Below are 11,758 nucleotides of genomic sequence, written 5' to 3'. Positions count from 1 at the left end.
ATGGTTAACACATTTCTATATAGCTTCTATCTCTTCTAAACTAGTTACACATCTTTGTTTTCTCGTACTTCTCTTACCGAGAAGCGCAGACTGCAGTCTCTCATACTGAGCAAATGTACTCCACCGGTTTCTGGAAAATGACCAGATTCAATTGATTGTTACTTCGAGAAACCACCGATATTTCGATTGGGTATTAAGAATTATTTTAGGCATAAGAAATTTTGTTTTTCGTGTATCAATTTTTTCAGTGTGAATGAAGTTTTGATACTCTATCTTCTATTATGTAAATTTTTGTCTGTGCTATTTTTGTTTAATTTTTTGCGTATACCTAAAGTGCCAGCTTTTTGTCCTATCCCTATTAGTGGGTATAATCCACCATCAGGAAGCAAGCAAATCTTTGTAAAGAGCCAGTGTCTCGTAAGGGGTAAACGTTGCTCATAGTCATCGAGAGAGCAGCAATATACTGACATGGCGTATCAGGTCAGTGATTCCCTATACGAAAACCATAGACGACCCCTCTCGGGACCTTTCCTGTTTACGCTTGCCAGTGCGTGGTCCGGTTCACTGTGCATGGGAGCAACACTGGGTTACACATCTCCTGTCGCTACCAACGAGTGGATCCCACCAGAAGAAGACCGTGCCACCATGCAGTCGCCTGCTCAATCCACCTGGTAAGCTGTCACTGCACCTGCGTTATATTACAATATAAATCCGATATGAAGAGCTTCCCCTAGCAGTCTCCCTCGACGTTTTATTCCGATGTATGAGTTCCTGGTGCTAGTGAAACACTTAAACATGGTGTACAGTGATTACAGTACAGTGCTAAATGTTTGTAATCTGAGCTATGTGCGCTTTGTATGACATATTTTTACCGAATCGCTCACACTGTTGAGCCTTATCTATATTTTAGAAAGAAAAGACTGGCTATTATTTCGGGCATTTCAAATTATTAGAATCTACCGCAGTCTGCGGTATATGACGTGGCTTTCGAGGTTGACTCTAGCAATGCTGTCGCTAAGGTCATTCCATTCGCACAGGGAGAGCGTAATCAAAATAAGTGGTTTCAGAGCCTGAAATGCGTCAATGAGTTGGCACCAAGCTGGGGCAGGGTCGCGATTCCGCGGAATGGGAGACTTCAAAAAAAAAATCTACTCCCTCTTCTCAGAGGTAACCCTGATGGGATTGAAGTACCAGCGTGGCGCACAGGTGGCATACGGGTTGAACGGTGCTAACGCAGATGCTGCGGTGAACGCTGGAAGATTTGTTTGAAGCGATGGCTGGCATGGGTCTTGTCGTTTTTTCAGACTTGACGTGGGTGCAGGACAAGTACAGACGTATTTCAATGCTTACGTATGGTGCGTGTCAGGTTTATTTTGCGTGAAACAACGAGTCAGCAGTGTAGTCAGCAGCGGTCGCAGTAGCGGAGCGAGTGGCGGTAGCGGCATGTGTTGCGGGTGAACGGACGAGGCAGACGGTGCGGGCGCTGCAGCGAGTGTACCGAAAGTGAGGGAGAGGGTGACGTCATCGTGGACTGCGAGTCGAGCGCGACGTTAACGCGCAACTGGGCGTGACCTACTTGGCACCACTCCAAGACCTGCAGTGAGGGTAGCGCGTTATTGCGGTGCGTTTGTACGGACCCATGGAGGGAGAGTGTTACACGGGCTACTTAAAGAGCTGCTTTGCATCTAAGAAATCACACCACAACTGGGCTAGAAGCCCGACTGTATATATGCAACGTGCGTCGAGTCTCCGTGCTGGCATGGCCGGGATTGCTATCAGGGTGAGCGTAGAAGCAAGGGCGCTTTGCCGGAATTAATCTTGGAGCTCAAAGTCATGAGACAACACTTCTCTTTAGCGATATAAGACCACTACCCATGAACTACCATCACTGTGATAGGGAGAAGGCCTGAAAGATGTATAGGCTACGTTGTTGAAGTCTCATACATGAGTGTTGCTGATACAATGGTAGGAGCACTCGGCCCCTGTCGTCGCTTGCTGAGGTGTCATAGGTTCACTTTCCAGTTCAACAAAATCAGCGAGACTTCCAACGCGAAAGTGCCTTTTGTCAGGAACCTTCAAGACTTCATTGAAGTCTTTCCATCACAAAATACGTCAGCGAAATCGATACCATCATATGGATAAGAAGAAAAATAGAAGCAGGATTACAGGAATCGAAGCTATGAGCTCTGGCTCCGTCACAATGACCGTCAGGTGTTTAGCCTACTATATATATGCTACCGCCAAACGCATGAAGGAGGCTACGCAAACGCGACTGTCATGTACCGAGCACTTTCGAGGCCCGGCTCGTCGCCCATCCATCTCATGTGGCGCGACCACGTAGGATCACAGTAAAGCGCTCAATACAGGCCATAACAAGGTTGAAAATTCTCACAACTGGGTTGAAATTAACATACAATATCTGAGTAATCTAATTATTAGAAATAACCAATAAGTTCTCACGTTAATTATTGTAAACTTGTTGAAACGTTTTAAAATACTACGCCATCTGCCGTTAAAGAGAACCATGTGTAGATACGAAGCAGCGGGTCTTATCGCTTACACTGGTCGTGAAGTTAACGCTGGTGCTCATTGTAGCGTTGAGCAAAAGAGAAACCTGGAGAGGCGCAAATCGCGCAGTGATGGATGGGGTTTCCCTACCGGAATATGCTAGCAATTGCTGCTAATGGGCAGTGAGAGGCAGAAGATTCCAGTTGGACTCGAAGACCTGCAATGCGCTTTTTTAGTTAACGTGCGCGCCGCCATCATTTATTGTTCAACAACAGGAGAAATTACCCACCGGCCCTACTTTGGAGGTCAACATCCAATTATGTACGATCGGCCAGTGAACAGTTGAGCAGCGTGAGCAGTAGTTATTTTTCAATCAAGAAACGCGCTAGTAGACGCTGCCTGCGTCGGTGTTGTGAGGTGAGGAAGGGAGAGCATAGGAGAGGGGAGAGGAAAAGAGGGGAGGCACATGCGCAAAGGCGGGTTAGAAGCCGTAACAAGTGCCTAAAAGAGAGAGGGGAATGAGCGTAGGTTAGCAGACACTAACTGCAGAGTTTCCTATATATATACAAAAGAGAGAACTATGGCGATAGCGTCTATGGGAACTGCAACGCACGGTACTTAAGCGAGCATGGGAATGATGGGTAGTGCGGATCTGTCTAATCTTCTTACTTTTGGTTTCATGTGTGATCGTGTGGCTTGAAGCTGTTTTCTCACGAAACGAAAATCAGCAAATGTTCAGTTGTTGCACTTCATAACTAACTTTATTCTTTTAGGCTTATCATTTCAAATCGGGTCACGAAGTTGAAAATGATTCGTTCTTTTCTTTAATATGAAACCGTAACACAGAAATTAAACCAAGCCATGTGTGAAGATGGCGAATCAGTGAGAACATCACTCTCATGCCAGCTGCATGAGAGTGATGGTAAGTTTTGGTAAAGCCCTGCGTTAACTGTTTTCATGTTAAGCATTGAAAGACGAATGGAACCTCTGTTGATGCAGCAGCAATGAACTGTTTGCCATCACTGAGCATGACACGAACGCATGCTTAAGATCTCCTTCGAAATAAAATGACGCAAATTTTTGTAACTTAGAAGTATGTCAGTTTGGGCTAGTTGGTAGGACATGTCAATAGTTTGAGCGCGAAAACAGAACGACTTGTCCCTTTGTCGTCGTTCTGTTCTTGCGCTATAACTATCGGCAAACGTTTGCTCGCAAAAATTTTATCTTTGCTTAAGTGTTGAATTGAAAAGTTTTGACGCAGTCTAGCTAAACTTTTCAAATCAAAGCGCTTTGGTAGTGCTGTGAGTCATATTCATTTTGCATGCGTTTTTTTTAACGCACGATGGTGGGCAGGTTCAGCTTTCTCCTGCCGATTGGCGCTGTCTTCGGCAGTGGGCTGGGCGCTTTCGCCAGTCAAGCCATGGGACGCCGTTTCGCACTGTTCCTCAGTGCCTTGGTCTACATGGTGGGATACGCGACCATATTTGCGAACTCCATGTTCTTCACAGTTTTGTTCGGTCGTTTTGTGACGGGAGTCGCCACGGGAATGGTCTCTCTCTGCGTGCCCACCTACATCGCCGAGGTTTCTTTGCCTGCTCAGCGAGGATCTATGGTACGTGATGAGTCTATGGTAAAAGAGAAGGAGGAAGTCCATGAGGATAGAGCATTGGACATTATAATTGTGACAAGGAAAATAACTCGCGCCTTCCCTTACCTATATGCCTGAGACTATGGTGGAAAATGAAAACTATCTTCTTTTTTATCAGTCAATTCTTTTGTACTTCTTTCCCCCACTCGCAAAAACATGCACTTATAGCGCGAATTCGTAGCACCTCCAGCATCGCCCAACCCTTGGCCAAGCGACGATATCCTGTGATGACATCATCATGAGACGTCTCCGTAGGTGTATGCTATGACAATGTTCACCATGATGTTTTCATGTTATGGACGACAACTTTTCGTGTGTGATGAGACAATCAAAGTTGTGTTGCTTAATACGCACTTTGAAGAATGTCGTCCTTTAAGGGACACTAAAAACAAAAAAAAAGTTTTTTCTTGTACTAGTAAAGGGTTATTTCACAATTCCAAAAACAGCTCAATTCCCAAACGCCGCAATTTCACAATCCCCGAAACCCGCGAAAAGAAACTGCTGGTGGCGGCACCACCTTTCAATTCACGCACCGAATACCGTGAAGCAAAACAAAAAATTGAAAGCGTCTACTGGATCCTACGTAGCTCTCAACCGATAAAATGAAGCAAATTGTCATCGGTTGGTGCCGCATACGTAGCATAAGTTTCATCTAGCCAATGCCACAAAAATACCGCAAATACATTTTGAAATTTTTTACGTTACGCATGGGGATTTTGGAATGAAATTTAAAACTAAACCTCCAACAATTATTTTCTTCTCTAATGAGATGGTGCGATACGTAGCACCTTAAACTTATGATAGCGCAACATATGGAATTATAGTCTTCAGAATGCAGTTTGTCAATTTCAACCAAGTCATTGTTTCTATTTAGTGTCCCTTTAAGAATGGCAAGCTCGTGGACCCTACATACTCCATCCAAACGTCGGCGTCGCCATGCTGTTTCGCTACTCACGGGGAATACGCAGTTGTCGCGCCTTTAGCAGAAAGTTTTCTAGAGGCACGTAGTATACTAGGATGTCAAAAAGACGATGAAGTGAAGTGGGCGCACCTTCAACGCTTCGCTCAGTTGACTCGGAGGCGGCACTGTGCGCACCACATGCATCCTAGCTCTCCCTGTTAATGCCTGTTTGTTTACACATTGGCTGAAAGTTCGTGATCATGTGGAGTGGTCCCTTTTCTCTGTAGCACCATGCCGTATGTTCGCTTGCTTTTTTGTTTTTGTTTTTACATCACCAACGAATCTAACGGTCCTAAATTGAATAATTTGTGAGTGTTTGGAGCAAAGCCAAAAAGAAGTAGAAAGGAGACTTGGTAAATGTTTAATTAAAGAGCAGCCTCCATCGTTCTGCTACACGGGAGCGTAGCTCGCCAAAAACTGTGAAACTCTTGGACTCCTTCATGAAATATTCGCAATGCCCACGGGTTATACGTGGCGCACCGTGCAAACCATGATGGCTTCGGGAGGGGGGTCAACCCGTCAATTCGAATAGGAAAAGATAGCATGCATGGACGTTTGCCCCATGCCGCTTTGCCCGGATGAACTCTTGATCGTCAATCCAATGTATACTGAAGCAAAGTACTTTCTCCAAACGATAGAAACTGTTAAGCGTTTGCTACCTCATCTTTCGCCTCATTGTGTGAAGTATGGTGGTATCACCATATCGACCGTACATGAATGATGCCTTGCGTAATCTTCTGCGTGCGCTAGAAAACTGCACGAACTAGAATTGACGTATGGACACAACGACACTTCGAGGTAGTATGTACCAAGCCGGCCTGAAGGATTTCTAGCTGTGTAAGGCCACTATAGCAAGTAGTGCCTGTGGGAAAACGGCTCTTCAGCGTCTAAAGGTGCCGAATGAAAAAGGCACAATGCCGAGCATCCATGTTAACGAGCTTGTTTGTCTTATTTTGTTTTTCCTGTTCTGTTCATGTCAGTCCTGGTGAAATCACCCGGGTTCGTTTTTCTTCCTGCACCTCATCTTCCATTGATTTAGAGACACTTGTTCCACGTTCGCTCCTTTCAACGCGTCGCGTCAGTGAACTTGTGCACGGGTTTCCTTAGCAGGAAGATCCGTTATGCGGACTCATCTTCGAGGTTCTTGTGTGTATGTTTGTCAGAAACATTCTTAATTTTCTCACTCTGGCTGCGTTCGCCTTGGAAGCATTAGTCTTTTCACCCGCTCTTGGTCTGATCAGTTTCTTTCGCCTCAATGATGCTCTCTGGGCATTCTTCGCTGAAATAAGATGTACCATTCACACGGCCTTGAATATTCGCGTCCGCATTTTCCAAGGAGAGAAAAAGTTATGAGCAGCACAAAAGTCTCGCACCTGTGTCCTCATGATCTTTCTTAGGTTTTATTTTCTTTATAAGTTGGCCTTGTTTTGTTTCCACCAGGTGATTCCACGTGCCCGCACGCTGCACTGTACAACACCAGAATCTGTAGGATTCGGCATGCTCTCAGCCTTAGGATCTCGTGGACTGTCTTTTGAATTGTCCAATGTTCCTCGCTTTTCTAATGTACAAATATCTGCAACCATGTGCACCTGAGTCGCAGCCGCTTTCTGGCCATTGGCTTTGTGGGTACTGTACGATAGAAAGATTCTTTAGGTTTGAAGGTTCTTCTTCGTTGTCGGTTTTCGAGCATTCATCTTCCGCAGCGGGAATGCTAGTCTGTCTGCTTACAAAATGTCGCCCAGTTTGTCGTGCAGTCGACTTGTTTAGCTTCGATGCTTCAAGATAACCATTGAGGAAGCATTGCCTAGGTGCCTGTGCTATAGACGAGGGGCGCTTTTTTTTTTTTGTCGCTTCTGTTCTAATTCGTCCTTTTATTGAATCCAGAGGAGCATGCCGAGCTTTTAGTGGGTTTTTGATCTTACAGTCTGCTCCCACTTTCGCTCGAATAATCTGACGAAAATAATCGTCTGCTTCCTCCATCTCGGCTCCCAAATGATCAATGTGAACAGAATGTCCTACCTCCTCGTCCATTTCTTTGTGAATCCCATACTCATTGGTTAAAATTAGGTTAAAATTTGACAACTCACTTACTGGGGGACGATTCATATGCACAAGGCGTTCGATGTTTTCAATGGCTTGCATGACTACATTGCGCACTTGACTTCGGTTTTCGAAGGGGGCCTTAATATTACGATGCAATGCCGACAACAGGGAAAATCACTGGCGCGCTTTGTAACGATGCGAAGTCGGAGCCAAAACGCCAGTCATCAAAGAAGGTCTGAGGAACAATGATCCGTCAGCTGCCAGGCTGTCATACTTTACAATCTGGGTCTCGGTGATGTTTAGGCCTCGTGCACAATCTTCACGTCATGGTGGCTTCAAAGAATGACTATAGGCTGCAGATGCGGTCGATAAGTCGGGAAATTCCGCTCTGTCTTGCCTATAAAGACACGCTCTTCTGAGTTTTGGCACCAAAAATGCTGAGGAAAAGACGAGCTGCCGTCCCCGTAGCGAAGCCCCCCCGTTGACCTCTTTTTTATTCGAACACACTTATGTCATGATGATGATGATGCCCCTTTTTGTCGTCTATACAGTTTTCTACAGGTTCCATCAGCGCAAAAGAAACAAGAATATTGAGAAGAATACGCACGTGCGCTTTTCGCAACGTCGCAGTATAAAAACTCATCGAACAACAACGCCGTTTGGAAGGTACTAGTTAAGTAGAGAAGTTAGCAGAGAGGCAGCGATTGTACTCGCAACTGCAAATTTCTTTGCTCTAGTTCCCTTCGCTGGTCGAGCTCGAGCGTGTTGGTGGCATGCGGCGTTTCATAATATTCACAGTAATCACGCAACATGCAATGCTCAAGTAAAAAACGTGCTTTTATTTTGACCTCGATGAAGAATATTACGCAATAAATAGAATCAAAGTGACTTACCAGCGTGAAAAACATCTCAATCCACGGGGGGACCATAAGTGAAACTCCCCTCTCGTGGGTTAGTAGCTTATCGTTCATCGTCGCTATTGGCCCGCCGTGGTACGTAATCCAGTGGCTAAGGTACTCTGCTGCTGACCCGCAGGTCGCGGGATCAAATCACGGCTGCGGTGGCTGCACTTTCAATGGAGGCGAAAAGGCTCTAGGTCGGTGTGTTAACATTTGGGTGCAAGTTAAAAAACTCAGCGAGTCGAAATATCCAGAACCTTTTACTTCCGTGTCTCTAATAACGATATTGTGGTTTTGGGACGTTATACCTCACATATCAATCAATCGGCGCTGTCACTCTCGGTCAGTTGAAAACCTTCTACGTCCAGTGAGAGATCGTCGTCGTCAAGATGGCTTGTTTTAACATCACTCCTGAAAACAATATCTGGAATTCCTCCGCAAATGACTTCAACAACACCAACACTTCTCATTCACTAAGTTTATCTGGGCGTGGAGATTTCGCTCAAAAACACGCCAAACAAACAAATCGCTTGCAGTATGTGGTCATTTGTCTCTAAAAAAAAGGTACGAAAATGAGCGGCGCAGCATTGTCTAAGTTTTAGAAGAGCGAATTGCGATCCCACGCGACTTTCCGCGGTGTACAATGACTGTTATAGGATTGATGCACTGCAAAACGCACTGACAAATACTGTTGGTGCATGAAACAGAGTGAGTTTAAACTGCAAATCTAAGACGATAACATTCAACTAGCTCATTTGGCTACAAGGAATCTCGCCAAACCGAAGCAATGTCTGCGCGCCCTAATCAAAAGCGCCTGTTGCCTCGTATTTTTTACGAAAACTTTGCTTCTCGCAAGAAACAATCACATCTATGATGTCACGGGTGATCGGGTTTAATCCTTGATGCACAAAACATGCAAAGTAGTCAGTGCTCGCTTCTTCCAATCGTGTTAACACAGAAGCTAGCACAGCCCAACAAGGGAGTGTCTGCCTGCTGACCATCCTGTAGAGGACGCCCCTCAATACCACTTGGTGGCGCGGCAGTCTATGGGTATTGCGAATAGTTTTCTCCTAGGGTTCATTCCCACTCAGACTCACCAAACTTTTCTCGACCCAAACTTACTCAGGCTCACGTGCGTGAAAACTTCTTCAGCCAGACTCACTCGGACTGAAGCTCAACAGAAGATCACTCACCCCGACTCATTCAGAGTCAGACTCATAGCTAGATCCGAATCGAAATAAATCCGACGAAGCCGACTCAAGAGTTCATTTGCCTAGAATTAGCTTGTTCGACCATGGTGTCTATGCTCTTTAACTAACTCCAACGTCTCACGTATTTGGTGTTTTTTTTTGCACCTTCCGATTAGTAAACTTTGCAATGCGAGTCGAGTGATTGCAAAGCGAGTCGAGTAAACTTTGCCATGCGAGTCGAGTAAACTTTGCAATGCGAGTCGAGCGAGTCGAACATTTTTCTTGAACGAGACGACAACATAAGATATGACAACATAACATATATTACTCGGCGCAAAGAGCGTCACTCCCTCAAGAAATATATATTGCGCTTTGTACTTACTTGGATTCAGGGTCACCAAAGTAGCATTTAGCAGGACTCACTTGGACTCAGAATCACAAAAAATTTCAACAGGACTCACTCAGACTAACCACCACGACCTGATCGGAGTCTGAGTCAGCCTGTGTGACTTGACTCATGTGTAAGTTCCCCGACCGAAGGTTGGGAAACGCCACTAAATATGGCCATGAACTGAACAATCTCATAAATGCATGGTCAAGCACCACCGTGGAGCAAGTCCTATTCAAGAGCCACGACGCAGGCAGGTCGCTCAGACATTAAATGTAGTTAGCTTCCCAAAGCTCATTGCCTGCTCACAGAGAAAAAAAAATGCATGTTACTTTTTCTGGTGATTTCTAACGTGCCACATGTATGACTGTTTTTATAGAATAACGTTAAGCATCACTCGGGTGTCATTATACTCTCTTCAGGAAGTCCTTCGAGGCGTGAGTTTTCTAAACAAGTTAACGTGCATCTTCAGAAGGGTCTATGTGCTGCTAGTCGGACTGCACATAAAGAGTTACAGGTATTTTTTTTCCTTATCGCCGTGTCACGTCATGAACCTCCCTGCTTTTCTATGCATTTGTAATATCTGCAGAGGACACACACACACACGACACCACCGCATGTCATGTTGTATTGGTATTCACAGTTCGCCATGTTTTTTGAAGAAACGCAGTTAAAGATAGCGAGCAGCTTATCACTCCTTTGGCTAGGCGTATAGCCAAACGGCTGTCTTGACGACGTCAATACACAGCACCACCATTGATGATGGCTTTGCAGGGTGGCATGCTTCAGCTGGCCATCACCGTCGGCATTCTCTGGTCTTACGTCTTGGGGCGCTTCTTGGAGTGGCAGATGCTCGCCATAGCGGGCTTCGCAGGTGCAATACTGTTGGCTGTTCTAAGTCAGTATTCGGTGGAATCTCCCCGATGGCTTGTTCTTCGCGGCCGCAGAATCGACGCCATGGAGGCACTCTGGAAATTGCGTGGCACAAGCAGCAAGGTACGCACGAGAGTAATTTAATCTAGTAGCTGTGTTTAAACGTCACCTGTCGATACAGGCACCTCATAAACGATAGGTTTGTTTACTTCATGGTTATCTGTGAGGGAACATGAGCGGAAACAAAGAAATGTCGCACACTACCAGGTCGATTCGTTTCAGTTAAACTCGGGTGCCTATTTGGGCCACTTGGTGTGCGTTCACGAAAAAAAATATTGGCGTAAAGCGTGTGACAAAACAACTGAGGCGGTTTCAACCGACACGCATGTCCTCACGAAACATTCCGAAAGCACAAGTAGAAAGAATTTAGTTCTGCGTTCCTATCTGTTCCTCTCTTTACTTTGTTCTATGCCGCGCGAACACTGACTAACGTTTCTTAGGCTGGCCCTCCAGTTGATTTTCTTGCTTTGAAATGCTACGCGAGAACAGATCCAAAAGGCTTAGTTGCTAGCCTTACTTCATCGAACATTTAGAATTGTTGCTATTGCAGCCGGTACCCCCTGGAAAGAAACATTCTGTTATTCGCTACACGCCTAGTGCTCATGTAGAACTCACCTGGAGTACGACAAACCAGGTTGTCGAGGAAGCAGCCGCGTACTCTTGTACCGCGTCTTTCTCTCGATTGAGGTGACCAGCAAACGCTCCGTAACTGGCGAATTGTGTTGAGATATGATAGTAGTGCTTTAAGCAGCTACGCTATATAGCTAGGTCTAATCGCGCATGTGATTCATAGATCACTCGAACCCAAACCCAATACGTGGCCCTTCCATATGCTCACTGCCGTTTATTTGGATTAACTTCAACTGACTTCACCTTCACTTGTCATCAAATACTGTGACAACAATTTCACTTCATGATTACCTAATATAGGTACGTAACATGATACTGGTAAACAGGACACGGTCGAGTATAGCAACTCCAACAACAGCAGTTGATGTTTCTTTACGTTTTCTTGTCCTTTTCTGCAGTATCAAGCGTCATAAGCAAATCCAGCTACGCTTACTCGGTTACCGTAATACCCTTGTAAAGCTGCTCAACAACATACCTGAGGAAACCAACAATGATGGTTTCGAAACGACCAAGTGAAGTATTAAACCTAGGGCCCTGTTCATAGACAGCATTTTTATA

General features: G+C 45.3%; 1 protein-coding gene across 1 annotated transcript in view; it reads left to right on the top strand.

The window, feature by feature from the left end:
* Positions 1-3,850: 3,850 nt before the first annotated feature.
* The window catches only part of LOC119181711 (facilitated trehalose transporter Tret1-2 homolog), a 32,334-nt gene continuing 24,426 nt past the window's right edge, over positions 3,851-11,758 (top strand). Inside the window, exons 1-2 of the mRNA XM_037432954.2 lie at positions 3,851-4,120; positions 10,412-10,633. Coding sequence (XP_037288851.2) covers positions 3,851-4,120; positions 10,412-10,633 — 492 coding nt within the window. The remainder of the gene's footprint in view (positions 4,121-10,411; positions 10,634-11,758) is intronic.

This window comes from Rhipicephalus microplus, chromosome 10 (assembly GCF_043290135.1).
Source record: "Rhipicephalus microplus isolate Deutch F79 chromosome 10, USDA_Rmic, whole genome shotgun sequence".
Taxonomy (NCBI): Eukaryota; Metazoa; Arthropoda; class Arachnida; order Ixodida; family Ixodidae; genus Rhipicephalus; species Rhipicephalus microplus.
Note: the sequence above shows the minus strand (reverse complement) of the source record. Positions and strands in the feature narration are given on the sequence as shown.